This window comes from Ammospiza caudacuta, chromosome 22, assembly GCF_027887145.1.
Source record: "Ammospiza caudacuta isolate bAmmCau1 chromosome 22, bAmmCau1.pri, whole genome shotgun sequence".
Lineage (NCBI taxonomy): Eukaryota > Metazoa > Chordata > Aves > Passeriformes > Passerellidae > Ammospiza > Ammospiza caudacuta.
Genome location: NC_080614.1, coordinates 3,852,177 through 3,876,059, shown reverse-complemented (window position 1 = coordinate 3,876,059; position 23,883 = coordinate 3,852,177). Strand labels below are relative to the sequence as shown.

Genomic DNA, 23,883 nt, shown 5'->3' with positions numbered 1-23,883 from the left:
AAGCTGGGCTTGGAGCACCTGGGACAGTGGAAGGAGACCCTGCCCAGGCCAGGGGGTGAGGCTGGATTGTCCTGAAGGTCCCTTCCATCCCAAACCACTCTGGGATTCCATAAATAACCCTTTAAAAATGGAGAGCATCCCCTGTGTAGCAGAGCAGAGTGAAGTGTGAATCCTGGTGAGGATGCAACGCTTCCCCTCTTGCAGACACAAAAGTTGTGCCTGCACAGAGGAGCTGCTGAAAAACCAGAATCCAGGTTCCACACAAACTGCACACAGAGCATGGGACTACAAATCCTGAGTGGATCCAAAGAGATCCATGAAAACCTTGGCACAGAGAACACTCCTCACTGGCACTGACCTGGCTCCCAGACCAGCTAAAGCTCTGCATGAAAATTTCTGTGTGAAAACACTGCCTGGTAGTAGCTCTAATTTCTGAGATCCTCCCACTCAGACAGAAATCTGGCTCCTTGTGAAGGAAGAAACATTAAAAAAAAACCCAAAGCATATTTTCCATCCTAGCTGAGACTTGCTGTCCTGGACAGCTCCACTCCTCAGCAATGACTCCACCTGGGACACAAAAGTGCAAAAACCCTTTGCAGACCATTCTTGAACACAAATCCCCTTTCTAAGAAAAAACTTTGGGCTTTTTGTTGGTTTGATTTGCTTTTCCCCACCATTTTTAGTTTTAAATTATTACAGACTCTTCTCCAGGCCCTGTGAACCACCTTCAAAATCTGATATTGTTGTTTTAAATTTTGACACAAGTTTTCTCCAGACCCTGTGAAGCACCTTTAGAGTTTGAGATTTTTTTTATTTAAATTTTTACACAGAGTCTTCTCCAGCCCCTGTGAACCACCACTAATGTCTGAGATTGTTGTTTTAAATTTTTACACAAGTTTTCTCCAGCTCCTGTGAAGCACCTTTAGAGTTTGAGGTTTTTTGGTTTAATTTTTTAGACATTTTTACTTCTCCAGCCCTTGTGAACCACCTTTAGAGTTTGAGGTTTTTTGATTTAATTTTTTACACAGTCTTCTCCAGCCTCTGTGAACCACCTTTAGAATTTGAGGGTTTTTGGATTAAATTTTTACACAGAGTCTTCTCCAGCCCCTGTGAACCACCATTAAAGTCTGATATTGTTATTTTAAATTTTTACACAAGTTTTCTCCAGCCCCTGTGAAGCACCTTTAGAGTTTGAGATTTTTTTGATTTAAATTTTTACACAGAGTCTTCTCCAGCCCTGTGAACCACCTTTAGAGTTTGAGGTTTTTTGGATTAAATTTTTACACATTTTTACTTCTCCAGCCCCTGTGAACCACCATTGAAGTCTGATATTGTTGTTTTAAATCTTTACACAAGTTTTCTCCAGCCCCTGTGAAGCACCTTTAGAGTTTGAGATTTTTTGGATTAATTTTTTACACAGTCTTCTCCAGCCTCTGTGAATCACCTCTGGAGATTTGTGTTTTCCAGACACTCAGAGCAAAATAAATCTCTCAACACTGACACAATCTCACTTGCTGAGCTGCTGATCCTTATCTGCAGGAAGGAAAGAGCCACGTGCCAACATTTTTGCACTTCTCTATTCTAAATATTTGCCCAGTGAGGCTCAGAGGGAGCACTCCCAGTGCTTTCCCTGGGCTCCCAGATCCCTCAGAGCCTGCCCAGAGCACTTTCCCTGGCCCAGAGGATGTTTGCCTGCAGCAGCTCCTGGTGAATGGAGCCAGGCCCCAGCCCCTGCAGGCTCTAACCCAGCACAGCCACCCCTGATTAACCACACAAGGACACACAGCTAATTGCCAAATTTCCCATGAGCAGATCTAGTGGCCCTGAGAGAATGGATTTGACACCCGGGAGCGGGTTCTGCAGGTTTCTGTGAAGTCAGGAGAAGGCTGTTTGTGCAAAAATTACAGAATGAATCAGCGTAGCAGGGTTTATTCCTCACACAAATGGCTTCAGTACTGCCTCAGACTTACTGAGAAAGGCACTTTAATATTCACCTGGCTTATCTTTCCAGATACCTGCATGATCTCACTTCTAAATAAAAGAATTTTATGCACTCAGGGCCTAAAAGATCCTCTGGCTTTGAAGAGAGCTCAGTGTCTAATGAGACATGAGGAAATGCCTGAGAAAACAACACTTTTTTGGGTTTTTTTGTTTTGTTTTTTTTTAATAAGCCACGAGGTTGAACCAGCCCTGGAAGCAAAGCCAGTACCTGAACCAGGATTTATCTTTTCATTGTTCATTAAGGGAGATGGGAAACACTTATTCCTCCCTGTGAGGGTGGGCAGGCCCTGGCAGAGGTGCCCAGGGAAGCTGTGGCTGCCTGGGCCTGCCCACCCTCCCAGGGAAGAATAACTGTTTCCCATCTCCCTTAATGAACTCTGAAAAGATGAATTGGTTGAACCAGCCCTGGAAGCAAAGCCAGTACCTGAACCAGGATTTATCTTTTCATTGCTCATTAAGGGAGATGGAAACACTTATTCCTCCCTGTGAGGGTGGGCAGGCCCTGGCAGAGGTGCCCAGGGAAGCTGTGGCTTCCCCTGGAGCAGCCTGGGCCAGGGGAAGGTGTCCCTGCCATGCCAGGGCTGGAACAGGATGATCTTTAAGCTCCTTCCAACCCAAAGCAGCCCATGATTCCATACAATGTGTTCCTTTAGGAACAGGGTTTGGAACAGAATTTGTTCCTGCATGGCTCCAGGCAAAGTCTCCATGCCAGCAGCTCCTGGAGCTGCCCAGGGCTGGGGCTGCTCCCCAGGCTGGGACTTTTCCAGCCCTTTTCTCCCAGCAGCTGTGGGGAGGGAGGGAGGGAGGGCAGAGTCCTGGTGATGGTAAGCAGCAGTTAATGCATCTCCACACAGACCAGACAGGAAGCAGGGGAGGGGGATCTGTCTGATGCACTGATCCCAGCAGCCATCGCTAATTACACAGCAGCACTCGCTAATTACACAGCAGCACTCGCTAATCACCTGGCTGGGGGTGAAGCCATGTGCAGGACACGCTCCCACAGAGGGCCCTCTGTACTTACATCACTCATCAGACCCTTAAACACCACCAGCTCTGCCTTCAGCCTCTCGATCTTCTCATTCAGCTCCTCCTGCAGAGCTTCTGCCTCCTGAGCCTCCTGCAAGGGAAACACCCGGGGGTGAGAGCCCAGCCCTGCTCCCCACCCAGCTGAGCAGGCTGCTTAAAAAGGGGCTTAGAATGGAACTTCATTCTTTAATGGAATTTAATTGTTACCCTCTGTTGTAAATTCCACTCCCTCCTCCCACTTTGTGACAAACTTTGTCACAAACTTCGTCATTTCCTGCTCCAGCTTCCCAGCATTAGCCCTGTCCTCTGCAGCAGCACAGCTGCTCAAGCCAAAGGGCAAATTTATAATTAAAAGACAAATAAAATGCTGAGCAGCATGAGGAGAGCTGCACCTTTCACCCCACACTGCCCACACCTCACCTCTCTCAAGGTTTCCACCATGGATTCCAGGCTCATCCTCCTGGTCAGCTCCTCTTCCCATCTGAAAGACAAGAGGTGCAAAGGGTTAATTACAGAGAAAAGCAGCTTTTCCCCTCAGAATGACAAGTTCTGATGGCTGTGGGAGGAGATGCGACAGTTTCTGGAAATGCAGAGCAGATGGGCTCCCTCAGACAGAACAGGGAGTCTGTGAGGGAAGCAAAGCTGTCTCCACTTTTACTGGGACCAGCATTCCACCAGCAGAGCTTTGGGCTGGGAGGGAGCTCCAAGATCCCATCCCAGGGATCCAACCCCTCAAAAATCACCTTCCACCGTCCCAGGGTGTTCCAGCCTGGCCTTGGACACTGCCAGGGACTCAGGGGCAGCCTCTGGGCAGCCTGTGCCAGCCCCACCCTCACAGGAACAATTCCTTCCTCATTTCCAACCTAAATTTCCCCTCTTTCAGTTCATTTGATATTTGGCTGCAAACGAGGTGGGAAGATTTTGGTCCAGAAAGAATCAGGGAAGTTATGTCAATCAAAAATGTTACGATTTCCCACTTCAGACCAAGCAGTCCATGTGTTTCTGTGCCTTCTGCATCCAAATCCTCACTGATCTCCATGTCCCAGCCCTCCAGCTGCCAGGAGAACACTCCAACAAGTCCCCAAGTGCTGGGGGTGCCAGGGAAGGAGACAGAGCTGAAATTGTTTAATTAAAGTGGCTGAGGTCATTATGGGGCTCTGAGCAGCCTGGTCTATGAAAGGGAGTGAAATAAAATGACTTTAAGGCTGCTTCCAACCCAAATCATTCTGGGGTCCTACAATTATTTTTATAATTGTTTTTTATATTGTATTGTGTTTTATATTGTATTGTATTTTATATTGTATTGTATTTTATATTGTATTTTTATATTGTATTGTATTGTATTGTATTGTATTGTATTGTATTGTTGGGGTTTTTTTTAATTCTGTTTTCAAGCACTGAAACCCTTTACAGCAAACCCCAAATCTGACAATTTTAACTGGAAACATTCTGGAAAAACGCTGATACACACCCACAGACATGGGCATGGTTTGAGTCTAGCAGGAGAGGGAAAGCCAAGTGTGTGCCCCTCTTTGAACAGGCACCAGTGCCAGCCCAGACCTGCCTGTCTGTTGGGACCTTTTCCTCCTTTGGATACCACAAATCAAAAAGAATCTTGTGAACAGACTCTCCACGTGCCATCACCACCATTCCTGTTGCTACCTCAACACTTCTCAGAGCTCAGCTGGAACTGTGAGGCCAGAAATCAAAGAAAACACAGTGGTTAAATCCACCAAAATGCAGAGATTCAGCCCATTTTGCAAGGCACAGAGCACTGGGGATGGATGGCTGCAGGATGAGCCCATGGAGGCTGATCTGGTGCCCCTGGGCACAGAGCTCACCCCTGCAAGGACCACAGGGGATGTTGGGGCAGGGAGGGAATCTCTGAGGACATTCCCACCCCAGCCACTCTTCCCTGCTGCTGGGGGACAGAACATCCAGCACAGCAGCCCGTGAGAGCTGCACTTGTGCAGGAGTGCTGGAAAGGATCAAAGTTTGACAAAGAAGTCTCACGGATATGTGTGCTTAGCAGAAACGTTTTTAAATGTTGAGTCTGATGAAGGAATAGAGATGGAAGCAAGTTTTGATATAGAAGAAAAGAATGGCTGAGCCAGTCTTGCTGGATAACCAAGGAGGCAAAGGGTGTGTTAGTTAGAAAGGCTTTTAATGACTTAGAGCAAAGGATAAACCCACCCCAAACAAGAAGATGTTTTTACCAAGCAGAAAGAGAGCACAGGCAAAGAAGCCTGTCAATGTGGCAAGTAGAAAAAAGGTCTCAGAATTTTCCACTGCAAGAAAACTGAAAAACAACTTCTAGCTTAAACTGTAAAGTACTAACTTTTAGTGATTGGAGAAAGTAACGTGACTATGGTAATTACAGTAGTTATGATGGGTTATAGATAACAGTTGAGGTATAGATTGGTTCTACTGTACTAAGATGCTCAGCAAAGTATATAATTGACTGTAACTAAAATTAAGTTTAAATTAAACTTTAAAGTTTAAATTAAAATTAAGGTGTCCAGGCCTGCCTGCAGCTGGAGCTGACAGCTGTAGGCACAGGCTCTGTCACCCACAACCCTGGAGTGCTGTAACCTCTTGGATACAATAAACTGCATTTTGGACACAATAAACTGCATTTTGGATACAATAAACTGCATTTTGGACACCCACCTGGAGTCCCACATCTCTCATTCAGGCTCTTACACAGCAGGACTTGTTGTGCATCTCTTTACCAGCATGGATTCACTGCCAAGCAGGGGAAAATATTTAGGCTGCAATTTGCATTTGTCACCAAACGTTGCAGCTCAGATTTCCGTGCCCTCGGTGGGTTTGTACTAATTAATGTGCATTGCTATAAAAATAGCAGCTTTGCCTTTCTAATATCAAAGGCAAGAAGGTGAAATTAATTAAAGCAGGCAATTATACTGGCAATGAGTGAGCTGCCTCTCCTGTTCCAGGGCGATCATCCCTCCTGCCTCTGCTGCCAGTGGTGGATGGGAGTGGAGCAGACACTGCAAAAATTGATCTGCTGCTTCTCAAGGGCTGAACTCCTGGAAGGAGGGAGGGATGCTGGCTGCATGCAGCCCTCCTGCTGAATTCCTGCCTCCTCACCCTGCCTTCTGCAGAGGGAGGGAGAGAGGGATTTTTGGAGAACGTCACCTCTGTGTTTTCCCTGACTCTGCCAAAAGGCAGGAGAAGGGATTTGAGTTCCCCCCCAGCAGGTCAGCTGCCAGAATTACACATCCCAGCCTGCTCAGACCAACCTCCCCCATCCTGCAGGCAGCCCGGCAGCTCCATTTCTTTGCTTGGTGCTTTTTGCAGATTTACAGCCCTAATTCCTGCCCAGCAAACCCAACCAGTGTCTTCTTCAGGAGAGGGGGAAAGTGCCACCATCCTCCCACAGTCCCTGTGTTTCTCTTAGTTACAGCAACAATAAAACCATCAGGTGATTTTTAATCAGTTCCAACCAGTTTTTAACGCAAATTTTTTAAAAGTTCCTGCCTGACTGAAGGAAATTTTCACAGGTCTGGCAAGGAGGGTCCTGCTAACCATTAATAGCAAATTCTTAACCCCAGAGCACATTCCTCCCACCCACCACCAAGCTGATTAACCTCATTTACCAGCTCAAAATGCCAATCTTACTTTCCCCTCACACTTAAACCTCGAGAGAATATTCCCAGTGAGGAGAGGACACAGCCAGGCAGGGGGTGACAATGGAGAGGAGGATTAATTGTGCATCTCAACTTCCAGGGAGGTGAGACAATAAGAAGATTGCTCATTCTGTGATCATCCTGTGTTTGCTGCAGCACAGCCGACTTTAAAGGGACCTTGGCAGCTGTGCTGCTGCACATTCCCAAAATCCAGGAGCCAGGGCACTGAGAGGATGCTAATTATGGCTCTGCTGCCTTTATTATTCACCACACTCCATTATTCCCCTGGTCATTTACATTAATCAGTATTTCTCTCCTCAGTTACCATCTGAGGTCACACTGTAACCCCAGCAGGCTGTGGGTGCCCCTGTGCTGCTCCCTGGCACACAGAACCAGGGCAGGCAGCCCAAAAATGCCACAGAGGGACCCAACAGCTCAGGAGCTGCCTTCAACCCAAGGGACTGGGGAGCACCTCCAGTTCCAGGGGAGAGAGGAGCACCTCCATCCCAAAGGGAGAGGGGAGCAAATCCATCCCAAGGGAGCATCTCCAATTCCAAGGGAGAAGGGAGCACCCCCAGTTCCAAGGGAGAGGGGAGCACCCCCAATCCCAAGGGAGGAGAGCACCTCCATCCCAAAGGAGAGGGGAGCACATCCACCCCAAGAGAGCACCTCCAATTCCAAGGGAGAAGGGAGCACCCCCAATCTCAAGGGACAGGGGAGCACCTCCATCCCAAGAGAGAAGGGAGCTCCTCCATCCCAAAGGAGAGGGCAGCACCTCCAATCCCAAGGGAGAGGGCAGCACCTCTAATCCCAAGGGTTTGGGGAGCACCTCCATCCCAAAGGAGAGGGGAACACCTCCATTTCCAAGGGAGAGGGGAGAACCTCCATCCCAAGGGAGCACCCCCAATTCCAAAGGAGAGGGGAGCACCTCCAACCCAAGGGAGAGGGGAGCTTCTCCAATCCTAAGGGAGAGGGGAGCACTTCCAATTCCAAGAGAGGGAGGGGAGCACCTCCATCCCAAGGGAGCACCTCAAATCCCAAAGGGAGAGGGGAGCAAATCCATCCCAAAGGAGAGGGGAGCACCCCCAATTCCAAAGGAGGGGAGCATCTCCAATCCCAAAGGAAAGGGAGCACCTCCAGTTCCAAAGGAGCACCTCCAATCCCAAAGGGAAAGGGCATCACTCCCATCCCAAAGGAGAGGGGAGCATCTCCAGTTCCAAAGGAGAGGGCAGCACCTCCATCCCAAGAGAGAAGGGAGCACCCCCAATCCCAAGGGAGAGGGAGCACCTCCAGCTCCGCACAGCAGGAGCTCCCTGATCCCTGAGGGTCCCTTCCAGCCCAGGAGACCCCAGATCCCACAATTCTGCAAGAGCCAAACTGCTGGGAAGGCAGCAGCCTCCCCGCTGCAGCAGGGGCTGAGCTGCTGCTCCCCAAGCACGCTTCATTTCTTGGCTCACATGCAGCAATTGCAATGGTTTCCAGCTGCATCCAAAAATCCTTTTCTGACTCACAAACGCAGCCGTCCAAAGCTCCCAGACTTTGAGGCTTTTTATTACATTTTTAGTTCTTTCTTCTAAAAAAAGCTCAGCGACATGAATTTGTTCATGCCTAAGCCAGCCTTTTTTATTTTTTTTTCCCCCTTCTTTCCCACCTTCCAAGGACGTGTCAGTCCCATCCAGCCACAAATAAAGGGCAAGCCTGACTTTTCTCTGAAGCCCTTTTTTCCCAGATGTGACACATCACATTCTCACATTCCAGGGCCATTCCGTCACTCCTTCAGCCCTGCCTGGCTGTCTGAGAGCAGAACAAAGGGAGCCCGGGAAGGACACGGGGCAAACAAACCCCCGGAGCAGCCAGGATTAGCAGGGCTCCGAGCAGTGCCCTTGTACAGCTGAGTCACAGCTCAGCTCTGCAAAGAGATGGACACACCTCGGGATAACAGCCCTGAAATCTTCCCCAGCTTTTCCACCCTCGGTGTTCATGGAATTGCACCGAGCTCTGTGCTGGCACCAGCCCCAAAACGCTTTGCCACCGATGATGCCTCAGGTTTAGATTTTCTGGTTTTCAGATTCTGTGCTGATATCTCAGGTTTAGCTTTTCTATTCTTCAGATTCTGTGCTGATATCTCAGGTTTAAATGTTCTGTTTTTCACATTCTGTGCTGCTTTGGTGCGTGGGTCTGGGCTCACATCAGGGCACGGTGAGCTCTGCACAGAGCAGGGAGACAAAACAATTCCTGCTCTGCTGGCACCAAGGACAAATGATCCAAATCTCAGCCCAGGAGCACAAACAACGTGGAATGGAGAGAGAAAAACAAGGATGGGATTGCATGGGCTAAAGCTGGAATTGGACAATGAACTGCAAGATGCAAATGGAGCAGAACTTAGAAAAGTTGAAAGACTGTGAGCGGTTGTGCATTTTTGGCACCATTTAGAGTTCATTTTGTGCCCATTTTGGTTCATTTTGGGTTCGTTTTGTGCCATTTTGGTTCATCCTGGGTTCATTTTGTGACCATTTTGGGTTCATTTTGTGCCATTTTGGTTCATCTTGGGTGCAGCCCTGGCTGGGCTCTTGTGCTGCCCGAGGTGGGTCCATTGAGGAGATCTGTGACTGTGCTCACAGGGGTCTTAGCATGAGGGAAGAGATGAGGATCTGACTCCATGTTTCAGAAGGCTTGATTTATTATTTTATTATATATATTATATTAAAACTCTACTAAAAGAATAGAAGAAAGGATTTCTTCAGAAGGCTGGCTAAGGATAGAATAAGAAGGAATGATAACAAAGGTTTGTGGCTCGGACTCTCTGTCCAAGCCAGCTGGGCTGTGATTGGCCATTAATTAGAAACAATTAACATGGGCTAATCAAATATCTACCTGTTTGCATTCCACAGCAGCAGACAATCATTGTTTACATTTTGTTCCTGAGGCCTCTCAGCTTCTCAAGAGGAAAAATCCTAAAGAAAGGATTGTTCATAAAAGATGTCTGCGACAGAGATCCTTTCAATAAATCCCTATTTTATTCTTTAGCTCTGTCCAGTCTCTGTTTTAGCTCAGCCTTCCCAAGGCATCAGCACTGCCTCAAAACCCCTCTCAAGGAATGGGATCCTCTTCATTCCTTGAGACCCAGTGCCATGTGCAGCTCAGGAACACAGACCAGGGAAGGGCAGCAGAATCCCAAAAACCCCTGTGGAACAGCAGATCAGCTCCAGACAAGTCTGCCTTGCAGAGAGCTGCTCTGTAATTGCCTTTTGCAGGGATTTGAGATGCCTGGGTTGATTTAACCAAGGAACAAGGTGCTCACAGGAGGCACAAGGTACAAACATGCCGGGCTCAGAATGGTTTTGCTCGAGGCAGAAAGGCACAAGCAGAGCAGCTGATCGTTAATGACGCCTGATGGTATCAGCTGGATTATCCCTTCATTAAAAATATCCCTCCCTCAAGGAATAAAACATTCAGCAAGTGTTACTTAATGACAAAGTATTTATTCCAGAAGCAAAACTCTTCAGGAAGACCCTTTTTGTAGGGTTGGGGAGGGAAGAAAATCCCCAAAAAGAGGGATGGGATGGGATGGGATGGGATGGGATGGGATGGGATGGGATGGGATGGGATGGGATGGGATGGGATGGGATGGGATGGGATGGGATGGGATGGGATGGGATGGGATGGGATGGGATGGGAAGGGAAGGTTTGGGAGGGGAAGGTTTGGGAAGGGAAGGTTTGGGAAGGTTTGGGAAGGTTTGGGAAGGGAAGGTTTGGGAAGGTTTGGGAAGGTTTGGGAAGGTTTGGGAAGGTTTGGGAAGGTTTGGGAAGGTTTGGGAAGGGAAGGGAAGGGAAGGGAAGGGAAGGGAAGGGAAGGGAAGGGAAGGGAAGGGAAGGGAAGGGAAGGGAAGGGAAGGGAAGGGAAGGGAAGGGAAGGGAAGGGAAGGGAAGGGAAGGGCTCCAGAGCTTTCAGGTTTAAGTCCTCAAGGGGAAACTGAAGCGCTGGTTTGAGCAGTACCCATAAAATGCCCACGGAGACAGGAACAGTTCCCAAACACCAACCCCCAGAACACTGAGCACCCCAGAACAGAACCATTGCATGGCCCTGCCCACCCCAGTGCGGCACCAGCTGCCCCCAGCCCTGCTCTCCTGGGCACAGCAGCCCCTACCCTCCCCTGGCACAGCACGGATGCCCCCGAGGCCGTGCCCCATGCCAGGACCAGCCTCGTGCTCCCACCTCCCCCAGCAGGGCTGGGCTGCTCCAGGGCCCAGGGGGACACCCACAGGAGCTGGGCACGAGGCTGTGCCCACCATGGCACCGGGTGGCACTCACAGGATCCCTGAGCACGAGGTCATGCCTACACTGGCACCATGTGGCACACACGGCCTCAAGCACAAAGCCCTCTTTGTGCTGGCACCACATGGCACCCGCAGGAGCCTGAGCACGGGGCTGTGCCCATAATGGCACCGTCTGGCACTCATAGGAGCCTGAGCATGAGGCCACGTCCGTGCTGGCACCACATGGCACCCACAGGAGCCCCATGAGGCCATGCCTGCACTGGCACTGTGTGGCACCCACGGCAGCCTGAGCACAAAGCCCTCTTTGTGCTGGCACCACATGGCACTCACAGGAGCCCAGAGCACGGGGCTGTGCCCACATGAGGCCATGCCCACACTGGCACTGAGTGACCCACCCTGGCACTGAGTGACCCACCCTGGCACCGTGTGACCCACACTGGCACCGTGTGACCCACCCTGGCACCGTGTGACCCATGCTGGCACTGTGTGACCCACCCTGGCACTGTGTGACCCACACTGGCACTGAGTGACCCACCCTGGCACTGTGTGACCCACCCTGGCACTGAGTGACCCACACTGGCACTGTGTGACCCACACTGGCACTGTGTGACCCACCCTGGCACTGAGTGACCCACACTGGCACCGTGTGACCCACCCTGGCACTGAGTGACCCACATTGGCACCGTGTGACCCACACTGGCACTGTGTGACCCACCCTGGCATTGTGTGACCCACCCTGGCACCGTGTGACCCACGCTGGCACCATGTGACCCATGCTGGCACTGTGTGACCCACCCTGGCACTGTGTGACCCACACTGGCACTGTGTGACCCACGTTGGCACCGTGTGACCCACGTTGGCACCGTGTGACCCACGCTGGCACCGTGTGACCCACCCTGGCACTGTGTGACCCACACTGGCACTGAGTGACCCACACTGGCATCGTGTGACCCACACTGGCACCGTGTGACCCACGTTGGCACCGTGTGACCCACACTGGCACTGTGTGACCCACCCTGGCACTGAGTGACCCACACTGGCACTGTGTGACCCACCCTGGCACCGTGTGACCCACGTTGGCACCGTGTGACCCACACTGGCACTGTGTGACCCACCCTGGCACCGTGTGACCCACGTTGGCACCGTGTGACCCACGCTGGCACCGTGTGACCCACCCTGGCACTGTGTGACCCGAACTGGCACCATGTGACCCACACTGGCACTGTGTGACCCATGCTGGCACTGTGTGACCCACACTGGCACTGTGTGACCCACACTGGCACTGTCTGACCCACGTTGGCACCGTGTGACCCACGTTGGCACCGTGTGACCCACCCTGGCATTGTGTGACCCACCCTGGCATTGTGTGACCCACGCTGGATTTCATTTTAAATAAAGAACTCTCTGAAGGTTTCTTTACTTTCCATGGAATCCCAGAGTGGTTTGGGTTGGAAGGAGCTCAAAGATTATCCCACTGCACCCCCTGCCATGGCAAGGACACCTTCCATCATCCCAGGGTGCTCCATGCCCTGTCCAGCTGGCATTGGACACTGCCAGGCACAGGGCAATCACAAACTCCTGGCTCTTGTTAAATAAAACAAGATAAAACAAGAGACCAAAAGAAAAAGAAAAATAAATAAAAAAAGAACACCAAAAAAAGGCAAAAAAAAACCCCAAACCAACCCAAAACAAATGAACAATTCACCATTCTCTCTGATTTTGGAATCCTTGCCCAAGAGATCATTTTCCTCCCAGTTTTCATTTTGCACTAAATTAGACATAAAATTGCACCAACCAATTAGATCCTTCCCAATTGCTACCTCTGTCTAAATGAGCATTTTGAGGATGCTGCACAGCAAAGGGATTGCTCCTGATTATCCCAAGCACTGATCATGCTGATCCCACATGCCCAACCTCATTGAGGCAAATTAAATGTTGCTTGATGGGCTCCATGGAGAACATATTAATTTAATGGGAAGGGCTGATTCCATTAGAGCCTGGCTGCAACAGAGGATGCAGCACTCAGGGAAGCTGTGTTGCTGCCTGTTGCAACACCCTCTCACCAAAGCTCTTTTGCCAAAAACCATTCCAAGCATCCAAATTCCCAAATATCAGAGTTATGGGGGAGTTTATCCTGAGTGTCTGTGGTGAGAAATCAAATCTCTGCAGAGCAGAACTTACCAAACATCAGAGCCATAGGAGAGCTCATCCCTGAATCTTTACTGTGGGACATCAAATTTCTACAGAGCAGAACTTCCCAAATATCAGAGCCATGGGGGAGTCTGTCCCTGAGTTTCTTGTGAGACACCAAATCTCTGCCCAGCAGAACTTCCCAAATATCAGAGCCATGGGGGAGTTCATCCTGAGTCTGTGGTGAGACATCAAATCTCTGCAGAATAAACTTCTCAAACATCAGAGCCATGGGGGAGTTCATCCCTGAGTTTATTGTGAGACACCAAATCTCTGCAGAGCAAAAATTCCCAAACTTCAGAGCCATGGGAGAGTTCATCTCTGAGTCTTCACTGTGAGACATTAAAACTCTGCACAGCAGAACTTCCCAAATATCAGAGCCATGGGAGAGTTCATCCCTGAATCTTTACTGTGGGACACCAAATCTCTGCAGAGCAAAAATTCCCAAACACCAGAGCCATGGTGGAGTTTATCCCTGAGTTTGTGGTGAGCCATCAAATCCCTGCCCAGCAGAACTTCCCAAATACCAGAGCCATGGGGAAGTTTATCCTGAGTCTATTGTGAGACACCAAATCTCTGCCCAGCAGAACTTCCCAAACATCACAGCCATGTGAGAGTTCATCCCTGAGTCTTTACTGTGGGACACCAAATCTCTGCAGAGTAAAACTTCCCAAATATCAGAGCCATGGGGAAGCTTATCCTGAATCTATTGAATCTATCTCTGCAGAGAAATCAAATCTCTGCAGAGTAAAACTTGCCAAACATCACAGCCGTGTGAGAGTTCGTCCCTCAGTCTTTACTGTGGGGCACCAAATCTCTGCAGAGCAAAACTTCCCAAACACCAGAGCCATGGAAGAGTTCATCCCTCAGTCTTTACTGTGGGTCATTAAATCTCTGCCCAACTTCCCAAACATCAGAGCCATGAGGGAGTTTGTGCCTGACTCTCTGTGGTGAGACACCAAATCTCTGCAGAGCAGAACCTGCCCCCTTTGCACTGCTCCTGTGGGGTGTTTCCCCATAAAGCAGAGGTTTAATATTAAAGCCTTCTTCCAGAGCTGGGCTCTACTTAAAGCAGCAAGCAGACCTTTGAACAGCAATTCCTTGTGAAGAAAATTGCTAAAAGGAGTTACTCTGCAGGAAAACATTGCCTAATTACAGCCCCTGATTACAGCCAGCGAGGCAGATGCTGCAGCCTGTCAGTGGAACCACAATAAAAATCCTCTGCAGGTTCCTTTGTGTCTCCTCCTGCCCACACGGGCTGTTCAAACAAACCCACCTTTAATGACACCACAGGTCAGCAACATCAAGTAAAAGCAGCAGCTGTGCCTGCATTCCTTCAGAGGGAAAATTATGGGGCTCTGAGCAGAGCAGGAGGAGCCACAGGGGCAGTGACACCCTGCAGAGTCACCGCTCCTGTGTGAGCCATCCCTGCACCACAGAGCTCTGCGAGGCTGCTGGGGAACATGGAACAGGAAAGCCTTATAAATATGAGTGTCTAGGAAAAGAGTTTGAGAATATGGAAATTAGAAATGAGATTGAAATGAAAGCAAGCTTTGAGATCCCTCAGTTACTGAACAACTGGAAAACAATGGCATGGCCAGCTGAAGGTGATCCCCTTTTGATGGAACAACACCCTCTGCTTGCAGACAGGCCCAAGGCTCAGAGCAGACCCTACAGCTTGGCAGAAGGGGCCCAAAGAGGAGTTTTTAGGGTTTAAAATGGAACACAGTGTGGTAATGTAATGATCTTATAGGCTGTATAGAAATGCTGTAAGATTTGTATCTTGTACTAGATTGGTTCGTGACAATCAGAATATTCAGCACAGGTGCTCTGGGCTGTGTGCCAGGGTCTCTGAGCCCCCCAGTGGGGTCCTGGCAGCTCTGGACACCCAGAGGGACGCACGGAGCTCTGACACCACCCAAGGGAGGAGACCCCCAGGAGATCCCCTGGCCTTGCACAGAGCTGCTGACGGGGAATTGATGTTTGCTCAGTCTCACACCCAGCCAAGTGAAGGAAAATGTGATCACTGTCCTGTGTCAAAGCCATTCCACATGAGAGTCCAGAGCTTCTGCAAGTAGAAGTCTGGACAGAAAAGATTTATACATCTCAGCTTCTTCTTTCTTCCCTTCCTAATCCCATTCCTTACTCTCCTGGAGAGAAGCTCAGGCTGAAGGCAACAGAACCCAGCCTGATTATCACCACTGACGTGCCTTTCCACAGCTGTAAATGATTTTTAACATTGTTCACCAGGTGAAACCCATGAGGATTGTCCAAAGCCACAACTCCCACCCACTATGGCCAGGAGTACACACTCCTGAGGAGAACCATGGATATTAATTCCTTAGTTAGTTCCTTCCCAAGGTTTCATGGAAGCTCACAGCATCTGTGTACTGCAGCCTGGCCCTTCTGCTGCTCCTGAGCTCAGGAAATCAGAGCTGCTCCAGAGCAGTTTCATCCTGAGGAGCAAAACCACAAAAGGCCTCTGCCTGTGCAGTCTTTATAAATAAAATATCCACGCTCAAGAAACTGGATGTAATTAAAAGCACATTTTATCACACCTCCCACCGTTGTGCCATGGCAGGAACACAGAGTTTCCTGCAGAGAGAGGATCTGGGGTTAGTCACAAACTGCTCTGCCTGATAAGGCACCACCAGGTGTGCAGAAAGGCTCAGGCTGTAATTTGTGATGTGATAAGGGACACAGAACAGAGACACAATGAGAACTGAACTCTGCTTTCCGTCCCTTCCCTGCACATCTGTGCCCAGCCTGTCCCAGCCTGAGCCACAAGAAATAACAGACCAAGCTGGATTGGATTTCCCAGAATCCCAGCATGGTTTGGGCTGGGAGGGACTGGCACAGAGCTTGCAAGGGTTGCAGGATGAAGAGAGAGGCGAGAATGTTGACTCCATGTTCAGAAGGCTTGATTTATTATTTTATGATATATATTACATTATTACTGTGCTAAAAGGAATAGAAGGAAAGCTCTCAGAAGGCTGGCTAAGCTAAGAATAGAAAAGGAGTGAATACCCAGCTCTGCCATGAGTGGTCAGTAAATCTAAAATTCACTCAAGACCAATCCCAGATGCACCTGTTGCATTCCACAGCAGCAGATAACCATTGTTTACACTTTGTTGCTGAGGCCACAGCTTCTCAGAAGGGGGAAAAAATCTTAAAGAAAGGATTTTAATGAAAAGATGTCTGTGATATGAGACCTGAGAGCTGATGCAGTTCCAATCCCTTTGCCATGCAGGGACACCTTCCACTGCCCCAGGCTGCTCCAAGCCCCGTTCAGCCCAGCCTTGGACACTTCCAGAGACCAGGAATCCTCAGCCTCTCTGGGAGTCTGTGCCAGGGCCTCCCAGGGAACGACTTTTCCCCTCTATTTTACCCCTGGCAGGCTGCAGGCAGAGCCAAGGCTGGTTTTTATTTTCCCTCTGCACCAGCGACTTAAATTCATTTTTCACTGCTGTCAAAACCTTGCTGACAGTGTTTACAAGCCCTGAACAAATGCATGGCTCTTAAGCACGAACAAATCATTCTGCAGTGGGATCTGCTGCAGTTTCTGACAGCTGAAATGCAGGTTTGGGGAGGCAAAGCTGCCAGGGAAGGGGAGAGGGATTTATCCAGCTCTGCCTCCCATTCCCAGCCATTTCCTGGGACTGCAGCAACCCAGAACTGCTCCCAACAAAAGAACCTGGTGGGAAACAGCACCCTGGGAAAGGTCTGCAGGGCCTGTGCTTTGGGGGAGAGGGAAATCCCTGAGAAATCATGGAAAAGCAGCCAAGAGAACAAGCACAAACAAGTCCACAATGAGAAAAACATCAATGGGAACGCTGGACAAAAACATCAGTGGGGAAGGAGAAAATGGGCAGCACAGAGAAGAGGAGCCTCTCCAAAGCCAGATACCACTAAAAAGTTAAAAAAAAAAAAAAAGGGAAATATGGTGATGAACTTTAAACTCCCAATTTCTGAAACTGGCCCTCACTTGTTTGAGACAGCCTTGGAGCAGAGGCACCCCAGGGACATGTGAGCTGCCAAAAAACTGAATTAGCCAATTATTTTTTCCCTTTCTCTATACAGAATTTTGTTAACAGCAAAAGGCAAATTTAAAGTGGGCACATCCTGGTTTCAGTTTGAGAGGGTGGCATCACATTTATCACATTTCCAAGGTTTTCTCCTGTGCTGGTGTTCCCTGAGGGGTCTCAGGGCACTGCTGGGAACAACTGGGGAACACAGAGGGAAAGGAAAATGGTTTGGGCTGGATGGCACCTTAAAAACCCATTCATTCCAACGCTGCATGGAAGGGAGAGGGGAAATTCCACAGAACTCAACTAAAGCTGGGAAGAAATCCCATTTTGCAGAGCCCTAGCAGTCTCTGTACCACACTCTGATCAAACCATTTTCTCCCCAAGAAAACCCCCTGCATTAACACACATCAGCACACATTTATTTACATTTCTTTTACAGCTCTGCCTCTTGACAAGCTGCAATTCCATGGGATTTAGTGTGGGCGCATTCAGGTGTTTTGTCCCAACACTGTGGCACTGGCAAATATCAAAAACTGCTGGGAAAATCCAGCTGAATAAACTCACTGATGACCAAGCTCCTTGAAGAAAATACTACCAAACCTCAGCAGCAATGCTTTAGAATCATTAAGGCTGCAGAAGATCCTGGACTCCTACAAAACTTCAGCAAAGAAGAGAGATGCTGAGCCTGAAGAAAGCATTGATTTAAGCCAATAATTTTTTAAACTTCCTGCAGAAGTCCCAAACCCAGTTATTCTCTGCTGAGCCTGAAGAAAGCACTGATTTAAGCCAATATTTTTTAACTTCCTGCAGAAGCTCCAAACCCAGCTATTCCCTGCTCCTGAGAAGGTGCTCTGTGTCTCTCTCTATGGCATGCAGGGGTTAAAATTCACTGTGAGGGTCTGGCAGCCAGGCCCAGGCAGCCCTGAGCAAACCAGAGGCGGGAGTTGGATGCCTTGAAGGAGTTTTTTCTGCCAACCCTGAAGAGCAGGGCAGGAAGAAGAAGCCCATCCACTGCTTTTAAATCCCATTTCACTCATGTGATCCTTGGGATGGCTGCCTAGAACAGAGGCTAAACAAGATTGAGAAAATAAAAGTGAATATTTATCAAAGGCCTTCCACAGATACACCTTGGGCAGTCAGAAGCCTCCAAGGCTACACCCAAATGGACGATGGGCTCGAGTTTTTCAGACAATTATAGATTTTTAACCCAATTTGCATATCAGGAGTTAATGTTCCAATTACAGCTTCAGGTGATGAAGTCATTTACCCCAAGTTTGCTCCCCCCAAGTAATTTTGTTTATATTTTTGGGCCCTGAGGCTGGAGGGTGCCCTTGGGTTTCAGGCCCAGAGGAATTGTTGTGTCTGAATAAAACAGAGAACAGCAGCTGGCAGAACAGGCTGTGGGGTTCAGAGCTCTGCACTGAGGCAGTGCAGGGGCTGAAACACAGAAAAGCCAAATCCCCAGGCATCCAGTGGACAATTCATCATCTGCAGCTCTCCTGGTGCCCGTGCTGACGGGAGAAACTTGTGGGGAAGGTGAAAAGCAGCTCAGAGAGCCGGGGCAGACAAAGGGGAGGAAGGAAGGAGTGTGGAACTGCATCGTGGTGCCTTCAGAGGGCTCAGCCCTCAATGCTGACAGCACAGCACGGCATGGCATGGCATGGCATGGCACAGAATGGCACAGCACGGCATGGCACAGCATGGCACAGAATGGCACAGCAGAGCATGGCATGGCATGGCACAGAATGGCACAGCACAGCACAGCATGGCACAGCATGGCATGGTACAGAATGGCACAGCCCAGAATGGCACAGCACAGCATGGCACAGAATGGCACAGCACAGCATGGTACAGAATGGCACAGAATGGTACAGCACAGCATGGCACAGAATGGCACAGGACAGCATGGCACAGAATGGCACAGCACAGCCCAGCCCACGTTGTTTACAAGGCAGCTCCCAGCAGAACTGGAGCAGTGCTTGGAAGGGGGGATCTCTGGGAATGGGGATCTCTGGGAATGGGGGATCTCTGGGAATGGGGGATCTCTGGGAATGGGGGATCTCTGGGAATGGGATCTCTGGGAATGGGGATCTGGCTGAGTCACAGGTAATGGCTGCAAAATCCAGCCTTTGTTTGGGGACACTTGGAAACTGCGCCGTGCTCCTCGGTTATTGAAATGGAATAAACCAGCAGGAGATGGGCACAGGCATGCCTGGACTAAACGTAATAGGAAAAAATTGCAATTTAAAAAAATGAATAAAAATAATACAAAAATCTTATCCCAGCCTTCAACAGAGCCTTGATAATTTGCAGGGATTGTCCTCATGAGGACTCCATGCCCTGGAACCTGGTGTTAAGCAAATGTTTGTAAGGAATAAAAGCTCTTTGCCAGCTGCCCCCAAACATGAGCTGGAGCTCCCTGCACTGGGGATGTGACTGCCCCCATGTCCTGAGGTCCCCAGAGCAGGGGGTCCCACCCTGTTCCATCTTCAAACTCTTTTTCCTTCACCTCCCCTTCAGACCATGAATCTTAGGGGAACATAAAACACCCAATAATCAATCCCACAGGCCCTGAGGGGCACTGCCAGCACCAGGAGGACTCACCTCAGAGGCCAAGCACCCCAAGAGCTTTGAAATAAAATCCAGAACACAAAACTTGACTTGATTTTCAAGGCTCTCCCTCAACTCTTTAAGTAGCATGAGAAGAACCCATATTTTTTCACATACACCTGCATTTCCCCTTCTCTCACCTTTCCTTTTTCTTTTACCCTGAATTCTCAGTTCCTTTTTCTGGTTTGTGTTTTGTTTTTGATCCCCAGACTGCAGGAGACTTCCAGAGCTGACACAAACATCAGCACAGGGGAGGGATCTTGGGCAGGAGCACAAAGAACGAGAGAAACAAAACCCACAACAAACCAGGTTTGAAATCCTAATGAAGAACATGCTGTAACAAAACAGAATAATCCCCCCCAGCTCCAGCCTGGCAGCCACTCTGAGGAGGTGACCTAAGAGCGTGCTCCAACACACAGCATCACCCTTTTAAAAATACATTTGTGTTTTTATGGTGCTCAGGACATTTCCTTTGTCATTTCTCACCTCCTACTGCCACTGAGGCTCCCAGCACAGCACAGACTTGGCCAAAGCTCTGGCAGCTCAGACGAGGAGCTCCAGCAGGGATTTCAGGCCATAATAAGGTCTAAGCTGTCGGAAAGTCCAGGCAAACTTGTGTGGCATGTTTTTCCTTTCCCTGCCCTATAAACAGCCCGTGGAAGCTGTGCTGGAGGCTGCCAAGGCAGCACAGAGCATTCCCTCAGCTGCTGCACATGACTCTGGGCAAGGCTCCTCCATCACAGCTCCCAGCATTGTGGCTAACAGGAAAGCTTGCCCATGTAGGGTGAGAATTATTTTGTTTCACAACTCGTTTTGTTTCGCTGCCTCGTGACTGCAGGGCTGGCTGGTGGAGAGGGGAACATTTGGTGGATGTTTGAGTGGGGCTGTGGGTGTCCTGCTCTCCAGACAGAGCTGGGATTCCCTGGAACTGGAATTGCTCCCACCAAGGTCTCTGGTGAGGAGGGTGAGCCAGGACAGGTCTCAGTGTGACCCTGGAGCAAACCAGGTCTGCCAGACCTGGAAATCCATCCCAGCCAGGCTGGCAGCCTTCCTAGGGATTGCTCTCAAGGACACACACCTGAAAGAGAGGAAAGAAATCCCTGGTGTGACAGTGTTCACAGGGGTTTGAGGGTGAGGGGAGAGATGAGGATCTGACTCCATGTTTCAGAAGGCTTGATTTATTATTTTATGATATATATTATATTAAAACTATATTAAAAGAATAGAAGAAAGGATTTCATCAGAAGGCTGGCTAAGAATAGAAAAAGAAAGAATGATAACAAAGATTTGTGGCTTGGACTCTCTGTCCCAGCCAGCTGACTGTGATTGGCCATTAATTAGAAACAACCACACAAGACCAATCCCAGATGCACCTGTTCCATTCCACAGCAGCAGATAATCATTGTTTACATTTTGTTCCTGAGGCCTCTCAGATTCTCAGGAGGAAAAATCCTAAGGAAAGGCTTTTTCATAGAAGATGTCTGTGACAGCCTGGGATGACACAAACCTGTCGAGGAAGGTGAAACAGGAAAGCCTTAGAAATATGATTGTCTGGGAAAAGATTTTGAGAATATGGAAACTATAAGTGAGCTTGAAGTGAAAGCAAGCTTTGAGATCCCTCAGTTACTGAACAACTGGAAAGCAATGGTGTGGCTGGCTGAAGGTGATCCCCTTTTGATGGAACAACACCCTCTGCCTGCAGACAGGCCCAAGGGTCAGAGCAGACCCTGCAGCTTGGCAGAAGGGGCCAAAGAGGAGTTCTTAGAGCCAGGACAGGTCTCAGTGTCACCCTGGGAGCAAACCAGGGCTGTCCCCTGACTTCCACACCTGGAAAGCCACCCCAGCCAGGCTGGCAGTCTTCCTGAAGGATTGCTCTCAGGGACACACACCTGAAAAAAAGGGAAGAAATCCCTGGGATGGCACAAACCTGTTGGGGAAGATGAAACAGGAAAGCCTTATAAATATGATTGTCTGGCAAAAGATTTTGAGAATATGGAAACTATAAGTGAGATTGAAATGAAAGCAAGCTTTGAGATCCCTCAGTTACTGAACAACTGGAAAACAATGGCATGGCCAGCTGAAGGCCATAGTATGGCCATCCCCTGTCACCCTGTTCTTTTAAGATATTCTAAGCCTTCTGATGTTGACATTCTTGTAGCAAACTTTCTCACACACTTTCTGTAAATCACTCATTGTCTTGCATTCCTTTATGGAAGAAGAGAAATTTGATAGACTGTTAGTCTGTCCAGTGTCATTGGAGAGGTGGCACTGTCACCCTCCAATCCACTGTCACTCTTGGAAAACTCTAAATGTTTAAGTCAGAAAAACTCCCCTTTTTTCTTCACCTTGAGAAACAGCAGTGTGAGTTGCTGTGTTCTTTCATGTCCTATAGTGACATCCCCCTTTTGATGGAACAACACCCCTGCTTGCAGACAGGCCCAAGGCTCAGAGCAGACCCTGCAGCTTGGCAGAAGGGGCCCAAAGAGGAGTTTTTAGGGTTTAAAATGTAACCCAGTGTGGTAATGTAATGATTCTTATAGGCTGTATGTAAATGCTGTAGGATTTGTATCTTGTACTAGATTGGTTAGTGAGAATTAGAATATTCAGCACAGAAGGAGATTTATGGTATTGGAACGGGAACTTCACTCTCTTACCCCTCTACACACACTCTTACCCTTTTTACTCTCTCCCCCTCTCTTCTCACTCCTGCTCCAGCTGTGTTTGGCAGCTCCCAGCAGGTCCCTGCACTTGGCCCTTTGCAATAAACCCCAAGTTCCTGACCTGGCTGCAGAGATCTCTGCTCTCCATCCATCCCACCCCCCAATGCTCCCCTACCCAACCCCCCCAGGGCCAGCCCCCCTCCCACCACCTGCAGCCTCCACCAGCTCCTGATGGAACACCTGAACCCAGGGATGTTCCATCTCCTGCCCCCAGCACTCAGGCAATTCCCCATTTTTGGGAAAGGCTGATCCATCCTGTAGTGCAGCACTGATCTGTGCCATGAAATGTGCACGGGCTGAGCTCAGCCCTTAGAGTGGAACCTGCACAAGGCTCACAACGCTGGGGCTCAACATCCTCTCTCATAAAAGGCTTTATTTACTTTCTGATTCCCTGAGTAAATGCTGTCTATAAATAGCCCTCCCTGCCCAGCCACAATGCTGTTATCACCTCAGTCACTGGGAAAGGCCCTGATAAGACCAAGTGATAATAGATCAGGATCACGCTTCTGTGGAAAGGAACCTGCTGGAATTCATTTTCATTCCCCTCTGCAGCTCTTCAGCCTGAAGCAGCAAAAATAATGGAGTGCCCATGCCCTCCTCACCTTGTGTTTGGGTTTATCTCCCTCTTCCACCACATCCTTTAAGAACCAGCCTCAAAACAGAGCCAAACTCAAATCTCAGAGCTCAGCTCACCCTAATCTCTGTCCCAGCCCTAAATACTTGTACTGAACCTACTAAAGAACAAAGAAAACAATGAGATAAAGCTTATCTGCTCCCAGGAGTCAGGAGCACAGGTGGAATACACACCTAGGGCACAGCAAAGCCCCCAACACTGCCCTACACATGCATTATCTCAGTGTGAAGAGCTTTATGACCTTTGGAAAAGTAAATATATTTAAGTGCAGCTTTTATGTGCATTGTGGAGGTTCTGACCTCAAAAGAAATAAACTTTTCTTCAAGGGCTCCGCTGCCACTGGAGGGAATGCACAGCACTCCTACAGAGCTCCTATGGATCCATTATCTACATTCCCAGAGTTTTACTGCCTTTGAAAATGGAAATATATTGAAGGGTAGCTTTCATGTGCAGTGTCAGGGCTGTAAGAACATGAGGATTAACCAAGGGAAGAAATAAAAAGCTCTTCAAGGGCTCCGAAGACACTGAGGAACACACAACACTCCCAAGAGTGCTCCTGTGGATCCATTCCCTTATCTGCATTTGAGGAGCTTGATTACCTTTGAAAATGTAAACATATTTTCTGTGCAGTGCCAAGATTGTAACAACACAAATGTTAACACAAGGTAAGAAATAAACTGATCTTCAAGGGCTCCCATGGCCTTGAGGAACACCCAGGAGCTCTACAGTGCACAGCTCCTGTAGAT

The 23,883-nt window shown here is 49.0% G+C and overlaps 1 protein-coding gene across 1 annotated transcript in view; it reads right to left on the bottom strand.

Moving 5' to 3' along the window:
• The window catches only part of IFFO2 (intermediate filament family orphan 2), a 54,893-nt gene that overhangs the window by 15,519 nt on the left and 15,491 nt on the right, over nt 1-23,883 (bottom strand). The window contains exons 2-3 of the mRNA XM_058818822.1: nt 3,448-3,508; nt 3,023-3,118 (exon numbers count right to left, since the gene is read on the bottom strand). Of these exons, the coding sequence (XP_058674805.1) occupies nt 3,023-3,118; nt 3,448-3,508 (157 nt within the window). The remainder of the gene's footprint in view (nt 1-3,022; nt 3,119-3,447; nt 3,509-23,883) is intronic.